The sequence below is a fragment of the Symphalangus syndactylus genome, chromosome 10 (assembly GCF_028878055.3).
Source record: "Symphalangus syndactylus isolate Jambi chromosome 10, NHGRI_mSymSyn1-v2.1_pri, whole genome shotgun sequence".
NCBI lineage: Eukaryota > Metazoa > Chordata > Mammalia > Primates > Hylobatidae > Symphalangus > Symphalangus syndactylus.
This window is the reverse complement of record NC_072432.2, coordinates 88,113,205-88,126,758: the sequence shown is the minus strand read 5'-3', so window position 1 is coordinate 88,126,758 and position 13,554 is coordinate 88,113,205. Positions and strand designations below refer to the sequence as shown.

General features: G+C 43.8%; 1 protein-coding gene across 5 annotated transcripts in view; it reads left to right on the top strand.

The window, feature by feature from the left end:
- SCN8A (sodium voltage-gated channel alpha subunit 8) overlaps nucleotides 1-13,554 on the top strand; it is a 236,825-nt gene that overhangs the window by 203,165 nt on the left and 20,106 nt on the right. For all 5 annotated transcript variants that reach the window (XM_055294788.2, XM_055294786.2, XM_055294789.2 and 2 more), the window contains 5 exons: nucleotides 668-952; nucleotides 2,842-2,895; nucleotides 3,425-3,562; nucleotides 4,542-4,646; nucleotides 8,471-8,741. In XM_055294788.2, coding sequence (XP_055150763.1) covers nucleotides 668-952; nucleotides 2,842-2,895; nucleotides 3,425-3,562; nucleotides 4,542-4,646; nucleotides 8,471-8,741 — 853 coding nt within the window. The remainder of the gene's footprint in view (nucleotides 1-667; nucleotides 953-2,841; nucleotides 2,896-3,424; nucleotides 3,563-4,541; nucleotides 4,647-8,470; nucleotides 8,742-13,554) is intronic.

Below are 13,554 nucleotides of genomic sequence, written 5' to 3'. Positions count from 1 at the left end.
AAAGCCTACAAAGTCAGAATAAAAAGGCTGGAGAAGTATAATGAACCTTGAGTGAAGGCACATCTGTTCAGATTTTATTTTATACTGTTTGGTAGAGGGAATATAGCTTTTTTTTTCTTGAGCCTGCAAAATATGCATGCTCAGCTATTGCCTGAAATAAAATAACTGGCCTTGCGTAGTCATAAAAGAGACATTATGTACTGTTAACTGGCTCTCTATTAACCACAACGGGTAGTTCTCTGTGATTTTGAACAATTATACCTTGTTTTTCAGAGGGGGAATGTCTGTTGAAAGGCAACTAGCAAGCTGAAAGTTACTCATATTTTCCCATTGGGCATATTTTATGAATTGAGGAAGAGGGAGACTGGACTAAGAAATAATTTTTCAATCCCAGGCTGATGCATAGGAAAGAAGACCTAGGTCAGCTTGGCTGGGGAATTTGTGTTAGTCAAAATAAAGCTGTAACTTTTTAAAATTCCTTCAGTATAGTCCTAGACTTAGAAATTTTTGGTCCTACTTGTCAGTCCATCCAGTTACTCTAATTCCAAAGGGAATGTAATGTTTCCATACAGAACAAGCCACACAATGTCATTCCCCTCCTGGAAATCAAAAAATATGCTTGCTCTTATTTCCACCCAACACTCAGCAACTTCCCCTTCCAATGCAGGTGGTGGTGAATGCCTTGGTGGGCGCCATCCCCTCCATCATGAATGTGCTGCTGGTGTGTCTCATCTTCTGGCTGATTTTCAGCATCATGGGAGTTAACTTGTTTGCGGGAAAGTACCACTACTGCTTTAATGAGACTTCTGAAATCCGATTTGAAATTGAGGATGTCAACAATAAAACTGAATGTGAAAAGCTTATGGAGGGGAACAATACAGAGATCAGATGGAAGAACGTGAAGATCAACTTTGACAATGTTGGGGCAGGATACCTGGCCCTTCTTCAAGTAGTAAGTAATGTTTTATTTTTTGTTTTTGTTTTTTCAGTTGTGTGAAATTCAGGCAGCTAGCACAAATCCCATTTAGCTTCTTCTCAACCCTACTTCTAGAATCAGGATTATTCTCAATAAGTCCAAGAAAACAGTATTGTTCCCCAAACCAGTTTCAGAGAGACACTTTTCCTGAGTATTCTCTGACTTCCACAAGATCTCACTCAAAGGAAATCTCTCACTGTGCTCAGGAGCAGAGCTGTGCCCAGCAACAAATAAAGATTCCTGCAGTGTAATAAAGTGGCAGAGAGATCATCCTCCCTTCCCGGTCAGAGAGTGCAGTTAAAGAGAAGGGTAAAAAAAATCAAGAAGATAAGCACATAGACAAAAAAGTAATGGCAATTGTGATGGAGCAAAATAATAGTACATACTCACTACACTCCAGTTAACTTAGGAAAAAACCATGGCAGTGCCTTGGTGCCACACTCACCTCAGCTCCACCCCAGAGAAAGGTATCAGATTAATGTATCACAGTAAGGAAGGATTTAACTATCTAGATAATTCTCTTTTGCCTAATTTCATTCTTGAAGCTTAGTTTTCACTTCCTCTCTCACTAGTGTTTCGGAATGTGTGACAAGACAACATAATGCAGTGAAACTCGTAGGCTTTGAAATTAGACTGTTAATAGATTTGAACCATACTCTGATACTTAATTGGATATGTAACTTTGGACAAATTATTCAGCCTCTCTGACTCTCTGTTTCTTCATCTATTAAATATAGATAATGATACCTTGCATGGTTGTTAAGAGGATTTGTGATTTTTAAAAATTTCTTAGCACAATTTCCAGCATATAACCATGCTTAATTAATGAAAATTGCTATTAAGTATTTTTGTTACTATATTGCCATGCCTATCTCATATAGTTCTTGGGAGACTAACTGCAATAACACAGATGAAGCTCTCAACCTAACCTTACATATAGTAAACACTCACTGTCAACTCATAGTAGGAGGCAAAGTTCATGGAATGAACTGTAGTTTTTCTTACCCCAAAGCTTTTTTGCTGTTGTATCCCAGTTCAAAAAATTGGACCCACCAATTGAATCTGAATTGAAGCATCTCCAGAAAACCAGTGCACATCCACAAGCCAGTCAAACATGGTAGTCACAGAGTCCCTGCCATATGCAAGATGCTGTGCTTGACAGTAGAGTACTAGGGCCCTCAGACGAATAAAGACCTTCCTGTGCCCTGAAAAAACCTTAGAATCTGGTTGAGTATATAAAACACGGAGAATAGTTAGTACATGGATTATCCATATTTGTTTCCAAAATCAGTCTAGATATAGTAGACTGAAGGAGTAGAACTGGGAAGGGACTGTCAAGGATAAAGCTGGTATTGCCACTACCTAGGCTACACATGTGTATATTAGTAAAAGGTAAGTCTGATCTTGTTTTTCTTTTAAATGCAACTATGGTTTTTCCGACCCCTATCGCTTAACACTTTTTTTTTTTTTTTTTTTTGCTTACCACCTTTTTAAAAAAATGATTCCTCAGTGGAATGGAGTGCTAAGTTCCAAGCATTTTCAGTAGATTCCTGCCATTCACTCGTAAAAGTTTTCCCTAACTTTAGGCAGGATCCTCAGGCCCATGTTTTTGAGTCCTTTTGTAAAGCCTTAATCCCATTACCATTTTCAACATGTTTATTTGCCAAACTTTGTTGTTATTTTCAGGAACAAAGCCCTCCTGGGACCTGTAGTAATAAACAGAAAATTCTGTGCCCAAGGGAGGCTGCACCCAAACCCCTGTTCTGTGTTCTCACTGAACCTAAGCCTGGCCTTTGGGACCCCTACCTAGACTCCCATCCACTCCCTTAATAGGCACCGTCTAATGACTGACTCTTGTTTGCCAGGCAACCTTCAAAGGCTGGATGGACATCATGTATGCAGCTGTAGATTCCCGGAAGGTAAGGATGTACATGGCGAAAATACCACCTTCTCAGATGGCTGGAAAGCAAGCAGCGTGGTATACCGATCCCACCAAGAAAGAGGAAGGGATGGAGGAATGGAGAAGTTGACGTTTCTCTTTGGAACATTTATTGCTTGTTTTACTGATTATAGGTCACTTTCCTTGTCTCAGTAAGTCATCACTCTCTTACATTGGCCCCCGACGATTAGACTTGATTTTTATGTGGCCCCAGTGAAGCTGTCTATGCTTCAATCCTGCTTCATAGCAAAAGCATGGCTCCTAGCAGACAGCCCTCCCTCCCTGTGGCCTCATGATTTGCATGTTCTCCACATGAGTTGGAGGACGACTAGTGCCCTCTCAAGGCAGGCCATGCCAGTGCAGTAAAGTAGGCAGGCAGAAAGAATCTAGGGCTCTCCCACCCCAGGATGTTCAGCAGCTCAAATGATCACAGTTATGGCTGATGGCCTTGGCATGTCCAACTCCAAACTAGAAGCTGATTCTCTTTCTTTTATCCTGTCCTTTGACAGCCTGATGAGCAGCCTAAGTATGAGGACAATATCTACATGTACATCTACTTTGTCATCTTCATCATCTTCGGCTCCTTCTTCACCCTGAACCTGTTCATTGGTGTCATCATTGATAACTTCAATCAACAAAAGAAAAAGATAGGTCTCCTCCCCTCATTGCCAGTGGTTGGAAGTCAGCCCAGATAAGAGGCACCTTTGTCCCTATCTCTAGAAAGAAAATGTCCCTCTTTCTTTCTCTACAATCTATATTGTCAGCTCACTGTGACCGTGGCCCCCATACGTTAGCCCCAACCCACTCTTTCTGTTCGGGGCTGGATTTTGCAGCATGTAGTTTACCACACTTACTAGCAGTCTTTTATTCTTGAGGCCTATTACTGGTCTTGGTCTCCCACCAGAAGCAGGTAGGTCAGAGAGCGCAGTCTAGCAACAGAGATGAAAAGGGAAGAAACAGATGAATAGCTATCGCAAGAAGTAGAAACTCTCTAGACTTGTGATTATCTAGTCAATCTCTGAGCACAAGCAAATTGGGATTTGAGAGACCACCCTTGGAAAGTTTACTTCCTTACTTGTTCTAGATGGTTAACAAGTTTTACAGAGCAAATTGAAAAAATTGCTTGTTACTCATTTTGTAAGCCAAGTCTATCCCAGCATACTCCAAGACATCCTCCAAATTGCTTTCTTGCACCAGAATTTCCAAATTTTGGGTATCATCTAAAATAAATTGGGTATCAGCCAGGACATGAAGATCTTTTTATTCTAAAATGTTTTTTCTAGAATGTATCAGGAAAGCTGGTCCCCAGAAAATGAGACTGTGAGATACGACTGCCTTCAGAGTCACTGCTCTCAAGTTTACTCTTTCGTGAGGGTCTATAATTAGTTAATCCATTTCCTTTCTACCTTGGGACTGGAAGATCTTAGAAATCCTGAGCTAAAAACAAAAGCAGGTATCTCTTTAGAGCTGAATGATTATCGCAGGTCTACCCCACTCTGGGACAGCTATTAGCTACAAAGGAAAGGGATAGGTCTCCCCTCAGTTCTCAGTATTGAACCTTAGGTCCAAACCCATAGCATGTTGAGAGCCAGTTGTAATTGTCTATTTTCTTCTTCCCTCCTTTACTTCGGAGGTCAGGACATCTTTATGACTGAAGAACAGAAGAAGTACTATAATGCCATGAAAAAGCTGGGCTCAAAGAAGCCACAGAAACCTATTCCCCGCCCCTTGGTAAGTGCATTGTGCAGGCTGAGGCCTTGGTGAGAACCCGTGTAGGAAAAGTACTGCTAGGGTTACTGCAAAGGAAGGAAAAAGGTAAGTGATTGGCTGCTTTGTGCCCAATCCTCTCCTCACCACCCATCTAAAAGATCGGAATAGGATAGCAGAAAAACAGGGATTAAGGCATGGGGGCTTTTACATCAATCCTCGACCTATCCTCTGAGCCTTCCTTGGGCAGCCACCAAGAATCAGCATGTGAACCACATTGGCTTTGGCCCTGGTAGAGAGAGGTTTTTAGAGACAACCAAAAATTAACAAGAGAAAATGAAATAAAGTTGCTCTCTTTCCTACCAGTTCAAGATAGGATTTGGTCATAATTTTTTCAGCTTCTCTCTGCTCAATAAGTATGTCTTTGCAGGATGTGTCTAGAAGCTAAAATCATGCTTCTGGTTATTTGTGGGAGCAGAAGAGGATAAAACTATGTGAGCCTCATGCCCTGATTCCCTCTCTTGAGCTGAGCCTTTTATAAAACAGATTAGGGGGCTGAGATTCTGTTCCATTGTTCCATTGGTGAAGGTTGTCTTGTTTCAGAGAAGGAGAAGGAGATGCCCTGCTCCTGATTCCATATATCCAGTTGGGTGGGACATCACCCCCAAAAGCCAGGCCCAAAGTTCCTTCTTCTGTAACTTCCATTTAGCAGCTTTAAAAACCAGACACAATAACACCAAAAAAAGCCCCATCAGAACCTTTAATACAAAAGCTTCCCTGACAATCTAATTTGTAAAAATAAAAGTAGAGTGACTATGTTTGAATCAAGAGTTATAGTTCCACACGCTGCACGTGGCACATCTACCACATCAACTTTTGAAGAAAAAGAAATTCTAGGGCTTTGCAGAGCAGATTGAAAACCACCAAGTTAAAGTAATCTTGAAAATTAGCACCAGCCCAAGTACCTAGGTACTTAAACAAACAAACAAAAAAGCAAGGAATCTTAAGAAAGAGAAGAGTTGGGGTTTTTTATTTCCTTGATGTTAAGGCTTCATTTTGTGATAGAAATGGGACTAAAGGGAATAGAAAAGGGTTAACATTTCTAAAGTTCTGTTTAGTACTTTACATATGGGAACCTGAGTGTATTTTCTTCCACATTAAAATATAATAACTTCCAGCCTAGGCAACATAATGAGACCCCACCTCTACAAAAAAAATTTTGTAAAAAGTAGCTGGGCGTGGTTATCGGTACCTGTGGTCCTCACTACGTAGGAGGCTGCGGTAAGAGAATTGCTTGAGCTTGGAGGCCAAGACTGCAGTGAGCCATGACTGTGCCACTGTACTCCAGCTTGGGCAATAGGGAGAAACCCTGTCTCAAAAAATACAAAATAAAATAAAATATTTTTAAAAGTAGGAAACATTAATAAAGAGTGATTAACATTCATTTAGCAAATATTTATCAGTCTTTACTATGTACCAGGCACTAAGCATTATGTGATGAACAAAAGGTAGACACTGCTGTCATGGAGCTTATAATAGTTGGGGAGGTAGAGAATAAGTAAGCAAACAGCTACAATAAAATGTGGAAGTTTGTGGGAAAAAAAATAACTAGAGAGCCATAAGTGGTGGATCTACTTTAATATAGTAGTCAGAGAAAGCCTCACTAAGGAGGGTCTACTTGAGTGGATGAGAAGGAACCAGCTGGGCATGGTAGCTCATACTGTAATCCCAACTTGGGAGCTAGAGGCAGGCAGATCGCTTGAGCCCAGGAATTCTAGACCAGCCTGGGCAACACAGTGAAACCCCATCTGTACAAAAAAAAAAAAAAATTAGCCAAGCCTGGTAGCATGTCCGTAGTCCTAGCTACTGAGAAGGCTGAGGTGAGAGGATGGCGTGAGTCCAGGAGTCAAGGCTGCAGAGGGTATGGTAAGCTATATTGTGCCGCTGCACTCCAGCCTGGGGAAGAGAGCAAGACCCTATCTCAAAAAAAAAAAAAAAAAAAAGATGGAACCAAAGAGCAGGGGAAAGAGATTCCTGGCAGAATACACAAGACCCCAGAAGCAGAAAACAGTGTGGCCAGGGGGTGGTGAGCCAGAGGAGGGACATTGATGAGCAGAGTCAGACTGTGCCAGGTGTCTCCCTGTAAGCCAGGTTAACAATAGGGATTGTGTTGCAAGTCCAGTGGGAAGCTCTTGAAAGGTTTTAAGTAGGGGAATGATGTGATCCATTTGTTTTTTGTTTTATGTTTTGAGACAGAGTCTTTCTCTGTCAATCAGGCTGGAGTGCAGTGGCGTGATCTCGGCCCACTGCAACCTCTGCCTCCTGGGTTCAAGCAATTCTTGTGCCTCAGCCTCCCGAGTAGCTGGGACCACAGGCGCCTGCCACCATGCTTGGCTAATTTTTGTATTTTTAGTAGAGATGGGGCTTCATGTTGACCAGGCTGGTCTTGAACTCCTGACCTTAAGTGATCAATTTTGGGAGGCCTTGGCCTCCCAAAGTGCTGGGATTACAGGCATGAGCCACCGTACCTGGCCATGATCCATTTGTTTTAAATCATTACACTTGCTATTGTATGAAGACTGCATTGGATGAGGGCAAGAGAAGAAGTGGGAGACCAGTTAAGCGGCCAGACAAGTCCAGATGAGAGATGATGGTGGCTCAGGTTAGCGTAGAGCCAATAAAGATGGAATGAAGTGGATGAACCCAAGTTATAATTTTGGAGGAAGAATCAACAGGCCCTTCAGTGGATCAGATGAGGGAGAAGAAATAGACAAAGGTGATCCCCAGATTTCTGGCTTGAGAGCCTGGATGAATAATTGAGGTGAGAGGAACAAGCTGGGTGAGTGGCAGGGAACAGACTTGGCTCTGCTTTGGACTTAAGTGTGAGAGGCTTGGACCTGGTAAGTTTGAGATGCTTATGAGTCATCAAGAAGAAGGGGCAAGTAAGCAACTCAGGTTCAAGGGAAAGGTATGGGCTGGAGAAGAAAAGCTTGAGAAGCATAAGTACATAGATACCACTTAAGGAGCAGGAATAGATGAGCTCTCATAGGGCAAAAATTTAGAGAAAAAAGGGATTCAGAGAAGAAATGGCTTGCAGATGAGACCAAAAAAGGAGTAGCTGGGTAAGTAGGAAGACATCCAGAGTCCACAAAAGAGAAGTGGGTCAGCTGGGTATAGTGGTGCACACCTGTAGGCCCAGCTCATTGGGAGGCTCAGGCAGGAGGATCACCCGAGGCCAGGAGTTTGAATTGCTATGTGCTATGATCGTGCCTGTGCGTAGCAACTACACTCCAGCCTGGGCAACACAGTAAGACCCATCTCTAAAAACAGAGAGAAAGGCCAGGCATGATGGCTCACACCTGTAATCCCAGCATTTTGGGAGGCCGAGGCACACAGATCACTTGAGGCCAGGAGTTCGAGACCAGCCTGGCCAATATAGCGAAACCCCATCTATACTAAAAATACAAAAAATTAGCCAGGCGTGGTGCTGTGTGCCTGTAATCCCAGCTACTCGGGAGACTGAGGCAGGAGAATTGCTTGAACCCGGGAGGCAGAGGCTGCAGTGAGTCAAGATTGTACCACTGCACTCCAACATGGGCAACAGAATGAGACTGTCTCAAAAAAACGAACAAAAAAACAGAAAGAGAGAAGCATGGTAACTTTGGAAAGCTCTTGGTAAGGTAATATTGATGTTGGTCTCCATCCATGCTCCTGATAGAGCAGCAGAGCTGACCAGTATTACAGAAAAGAAGGGATAGGGTACCTCGATTAGCAGGGTGACAGCTTCCATAGGTTGGCTTGGAAAGGTTTTCATGAGTCTTTTATCTTTTCCTTCCCTTCCTCCCCAGAACAAAATCCAAGGAATCGTGTTTGATTTTGTCACTCAGCAAGCCTTTGACATTGTTATCATGATGCTCATCTGCCTTAACATGGTGACAATGATGGTGGAGACAGACACTCAAAGCAAGCAGATGGAGAACATCCTCTACTGGATTAACCTGGTGTTTGTTATCTTCTTCACCTGTGAGTGTGTGCTCAAAATGTTTGCGTTGAGGCACTACTACTTCACCATTGGCTGGAACATCTTCGACTTCGTGGTAGTCATCCTCTCCATTGTGGGTGAGTGGGGTTGGGGAAGTAGGCGGGGGGAAAGGGGACCTGACTGATTGTGAGGATGAGATTTCCGGGGAGAGGAATGAATGACACAGGTCTGAAGTGCAGGCAAGATACCCTCCTAGCTTAAGCCCATGTGTGCCGCTGAGTCATCTCGGGGGCCTGCCTAGCAGGTTCCATGGTCAGTGAGCTTCTACTGAGTGTTCTTAGTAGTCTTGGATTAGAAATTCTGTGGCTCAGGGAAAAAAGAAAAGAAAATAGATTAGTTCTTGATTTTAAGGAGTTTAAAGTCTAACCGGGAAGGTAAAAGAAAGTTGTCATTAAAAAATGTAGCACAATAGAACTATAAAATGAAAAAAGGAATGATTGTTAACTTGGCTGTTAATGAAACAGTCTGGGTAAGTTCTGGTGGTGATGACCATGGTAGTGCTGCTGTTACTGGCAGGGCTTGTTTCCTGAGATTTTACTATGGGCCAACTACAGTTGGAGAGTTTCTTCACCTGTGTTGTCTCACTTGATTCTTACTACATCCCAGGAAGTAAGCTTCTTTATTATCTTGACTGTATAGATGTCCACAGCCACTCACTAGGAGGTGGTGGAGGCATAACTCGAGTTGATCCCAAAGTCCATGTTTTTTAACAGTGACTGTGTGCATTTTGCTTCAACCTAAAAGTGTGGGGGAGATGATATCCTGGCAGGCAGGCAGAAGGAAATGCCACCCTGTTGATTGCCCTCCCAAAATGTTTCCTTGCCTTCCTGAAAGGCATCTTGTGTGATAAAACTGAGACTTAGTTCCAGGTAAGTCTGACTCATTTACACTAGAGAGAGTGCTCGAGAGCAGCCCCAGAGCTCCATTGGCCACGCTGGGCCTAGTGCAGTGGTGACTAAGATACCAGAAGGCAGGGGTCTCCCCTTGGCCCGTGCCACCCTCTACTTCTGTCCTCCAGAGCAGCTTGTCCAAAAGTGTGTTGATATGTGGAACACTAATCCTGTACATTTCTCCCCAAGAAAAGAATCTCATGAGGAAATTGCTTTAGGTAAACACTGCCTTTAATTTTCCTTTGGGGGTTCACAGTGAACATTACTGAATTCTCTTGGAAGTCCTACAGTAAGGAATTCTGGGCTGGGTGCAGTGGCACATGCCTGTAATCCCAGCATTTTGGGAGGCCAAGGCGGGCAGACAGCTTGAGCCCAGGAGTTCAAGACCAGCCTGGGCAACATGATAAAACCCCATCTCTGAAAAAAAAAAAAAAAAATGAGCCAGGCATGGTGATATGTGCCTATAGTCCCAGTTACTTGGGAGGCTGAGGTAGGAGGATTGTTTAAGCCCAGGAGGTCAAGGCTGCAGTAAGCTGAGATCATGCCATTGCCCTTCCTAGATGACAGAGACCTAGTCTCAAAACTAAAGAAAGAATTCTTTTTAAATGTAACATAGCATCCCACCTTTATTAGACCACAGTTTCCTTTTTTTCAGTAATAATAATGATAGCTCACATTTTAATGGAATACATTATGTGCCAGGTACCATTATAAGTGCTTTAAAGATGTTAATTCCTATAATCCTCTCAACAAACCTCTAAGAATCCTGAGGAACTGAGGCACAGAGGGGTTCCCAAGACATGTGGCTGGTAAGTGAGCAAGTCCTCAAGTCCCTTCTCCTAATTTCTCACAAAACACACTTTGGACAATGCCACCCTTGTCCACTGCTCTTGAAACTGGCCTGGCCACTCATCGTTGAATGGTGCAGAAAATCCACAGACCAAATCATACCCCCTATTTTCAAATGGTACTCTAAAAAGAGAAAGATGTTTTTGATGATGGGGATTTTTATTAATCATTAATTTTTTCGGAAACAAAAGTATAGAAATCATCTTTTTAAAGTAAGAAATGTATTAGAGTTTTCTAGAGGGACAGAACTAATAGGATAGATGTATATATGAAAGGGAGTGTATTAAGGAGAACTGACTCACACGATCACACGGTGAAGTCCCACGATAGGCCATCTGCAAGCTGAAGGGAGCCAGTAGTCGCTCAGTCTGAGTCCCAAATCCCCAAAAGTAGGGAAGCTGACAGCGCAGCCTTTGGTCTGGCCAAAGGCCGGAGAGCCCCTGGCAAACCACTGGTGAAAGTCCAAGATTCTAAAAGCTGAAGAACTCAGAGTCTCATGTTCGAGGGCAGGAAGCATCCAGCGCGGGAGGAGATGAAGGCTGGAAGACTTAGCAAGTCAGCTTCTTCCATCTTCTTCTGCCTGCTTCTTCTAGCTGAGCTGGCAGCCCATTAGATGGTGCCCACCCACATTGAGGGTGGGTCTTCCTCTGCCAGTCCACTGACTCAAATTAAAAGTAATGGCAAAAACTGCAGTTACTTTTGCACCAGTCTAATCTCTGGTAACACCCAGAAACAATACTTTGCATCCTTCAGTCCAATCAAATTGACACTGAATATTAACCATTACAAGTCCACCCCTTGCCAACTTGAACCTGTACACATCTCCTGAAATCATACTTAATCTCCAAATAAATACAATAATAAGGTCATAATTATGCCTAACGTAATACAGCTATCCTTCATACAACCAGAAGTGCACTAATCCTTAACCTGAGTGCTATTACATAAAGTTAACAACACTTAAATGCTGTTACGAAGCCAACAAATCTTATGTCACATGAAAAAGAAAAGAACTAAAATGAAGATATTTTCCTAGTACAAGTGTATACATGCACAAACATGTTCTTAACAAAATAAGGAGGAAATACTCATGACAATTAATAGTCCTCATTTCTGCAACTGGTCACGTGGTCGTAGCTGGTATTGACGACTACCTTCTACTTCTCATTCTATATTCACTTTGCCTTCAGCAAGCACCACGGCTGGTTGTGGTTATTTACCTGGTGGAGTGACCCAAATCTTCATTCCTAAAGGGTTTGAGGCATTTGTAGTCCTACCTGGATTGGGCTGTTGTAGTTTCCCATTGACCTTAATCACAGGGCATGCTAATACTAAGAGACGCCCTAAGGGATCTCTTGTGTTCCATGCATACTCTTCCATACCTCCATTGTGGAGCAGTAGACTGATTTCATCTTGATAGTCTGGGTCAGTCACCCCAGCCAACACTATAACTCCCTTCTTAGACTGTTGACTTAGAGGTAGCCCAAAGTGGCTAGGTGGCCATCTTAACTTCAGGTTTAATGGAATCATTGTTGTGTCTCCTAGTGACAGCATTCCTCCTCCTGGAACTAAGACCTCTAGGCCAGCAGAACATAATGTCGCAGGAACAGGAAGCAAAAATTTTGCTAGCCAGTCACTAGGGGTGATGGGGAGTGGTGCCACTTCCATTTCCACCCCTTGATTCCTGGACCCATGAATCCTGGCTATGGGAGAAACAGTACCATATACTGGACACTGATTCAGAGCATACATGGCCTTCTGGAGAACTTTGCCCCAGCCCTGCAAAGTATTATTACCTAGTTGGCATTGTAATCATGACTTCAAAAGGCCATTCCACCATCCTGTCCATCCAGCTTGCTTCAGAATGATGGGGAACATGGTAAGACCAGTGAATTCCATGAGCGTGAACCCACTGCCGCACTTCCTTAGCTGTAAAGTGAGTGCCTTGGTCAGAAGCAATGCTGTGTGGAATACCATGACGGTGGGTAATGCATTCCATGAGTCCACAGATGGTAGTCTTGGCAGAAGCATTGCATGCAGGATAAGCAAACCCATACCCAGAGTAAGTGTCTGTTCTGGTGAGGACAAACCGCTGCCCTTTCCATGATGGAAGAGGTCCGATATAATCAGCCTACCATCAAGTAGCTGGCTGATCACCCCGAGGAATGGTGTCATATTGAGGGCTCAGTGTTGGTCTCTGCTACTGGCAAATTGGACACTCAGCAGTGGCCATAACCAGGTCAGCCTTGATGAGTGGGGGTCCATGTTGGTGAGTCCATGCGTAACCTCCATCCCTGCCACTATGGCCACTTTGTTCATGGGCCCATTGGGCAATGACAGGGGTGGCTGGGGAAAGAGGCTGAGTGGTGTCCACAGAATGAGTCATCCTATCCACCTGATTATTAAAAGCCTCCTCTGCTGAGGTCACCCTTTGGTAAGCACTCATGTGGGACACAAATGTCTTCACAGTTTTTGACCACTCAGGTCCATCCACATACCTCTTCCCCAAATTTGTCACCAGTCATGCTTCTTTGAAGTCCCTGACCATCCAGCCAAACCATTTGCTACAGCCCATGAATCAGTATATAATCGCACATCTGGCCATTTCTCCTTCCATGCAAAGTGCACAGCCAGGTGCACTGCTCGAAGTTCTGCCCACTGGGAAGATTTCCCTACACTGCTTTCCTTCAGGGATGTCCTAGAAAGGGGCTGTAGTGCTGCAGCTGTCCACTTCTGGGTGGTGCCTGCATTTCTTGCAGAACCATCTGGAACCAGGCCCTAGTCTTCTCTTCTGTCAGCTGATCATCGGGAACTCCCCATGAGGCCATCTGTGCAGGCTCCAGGAGAGAAGGCAGGTGGCAGCAGTGGGGACCATGGGCATTTGAGCCACTTCCTCATGTAACTTACTTGTGCCTTTAGGACCTGCTCGAGCTCAACCGGGTGCATACCATTTCCATTTGATGATGGAATGCTGCTGTGCGCACCCAACTTTATGGCTAGATGGGTCAGAGAGCACCTAGTTCATGAGAGGCGGTTCAGGTCACATGGTAACTGGGTGACCCATGGTCAAACGTTCAGTTTCCACCAAAGCCCAGTAACAGGCCAAGAGCTGTCCCTCAAAAAGCAAGTAGTTATGTGCAGAAGACGGCAG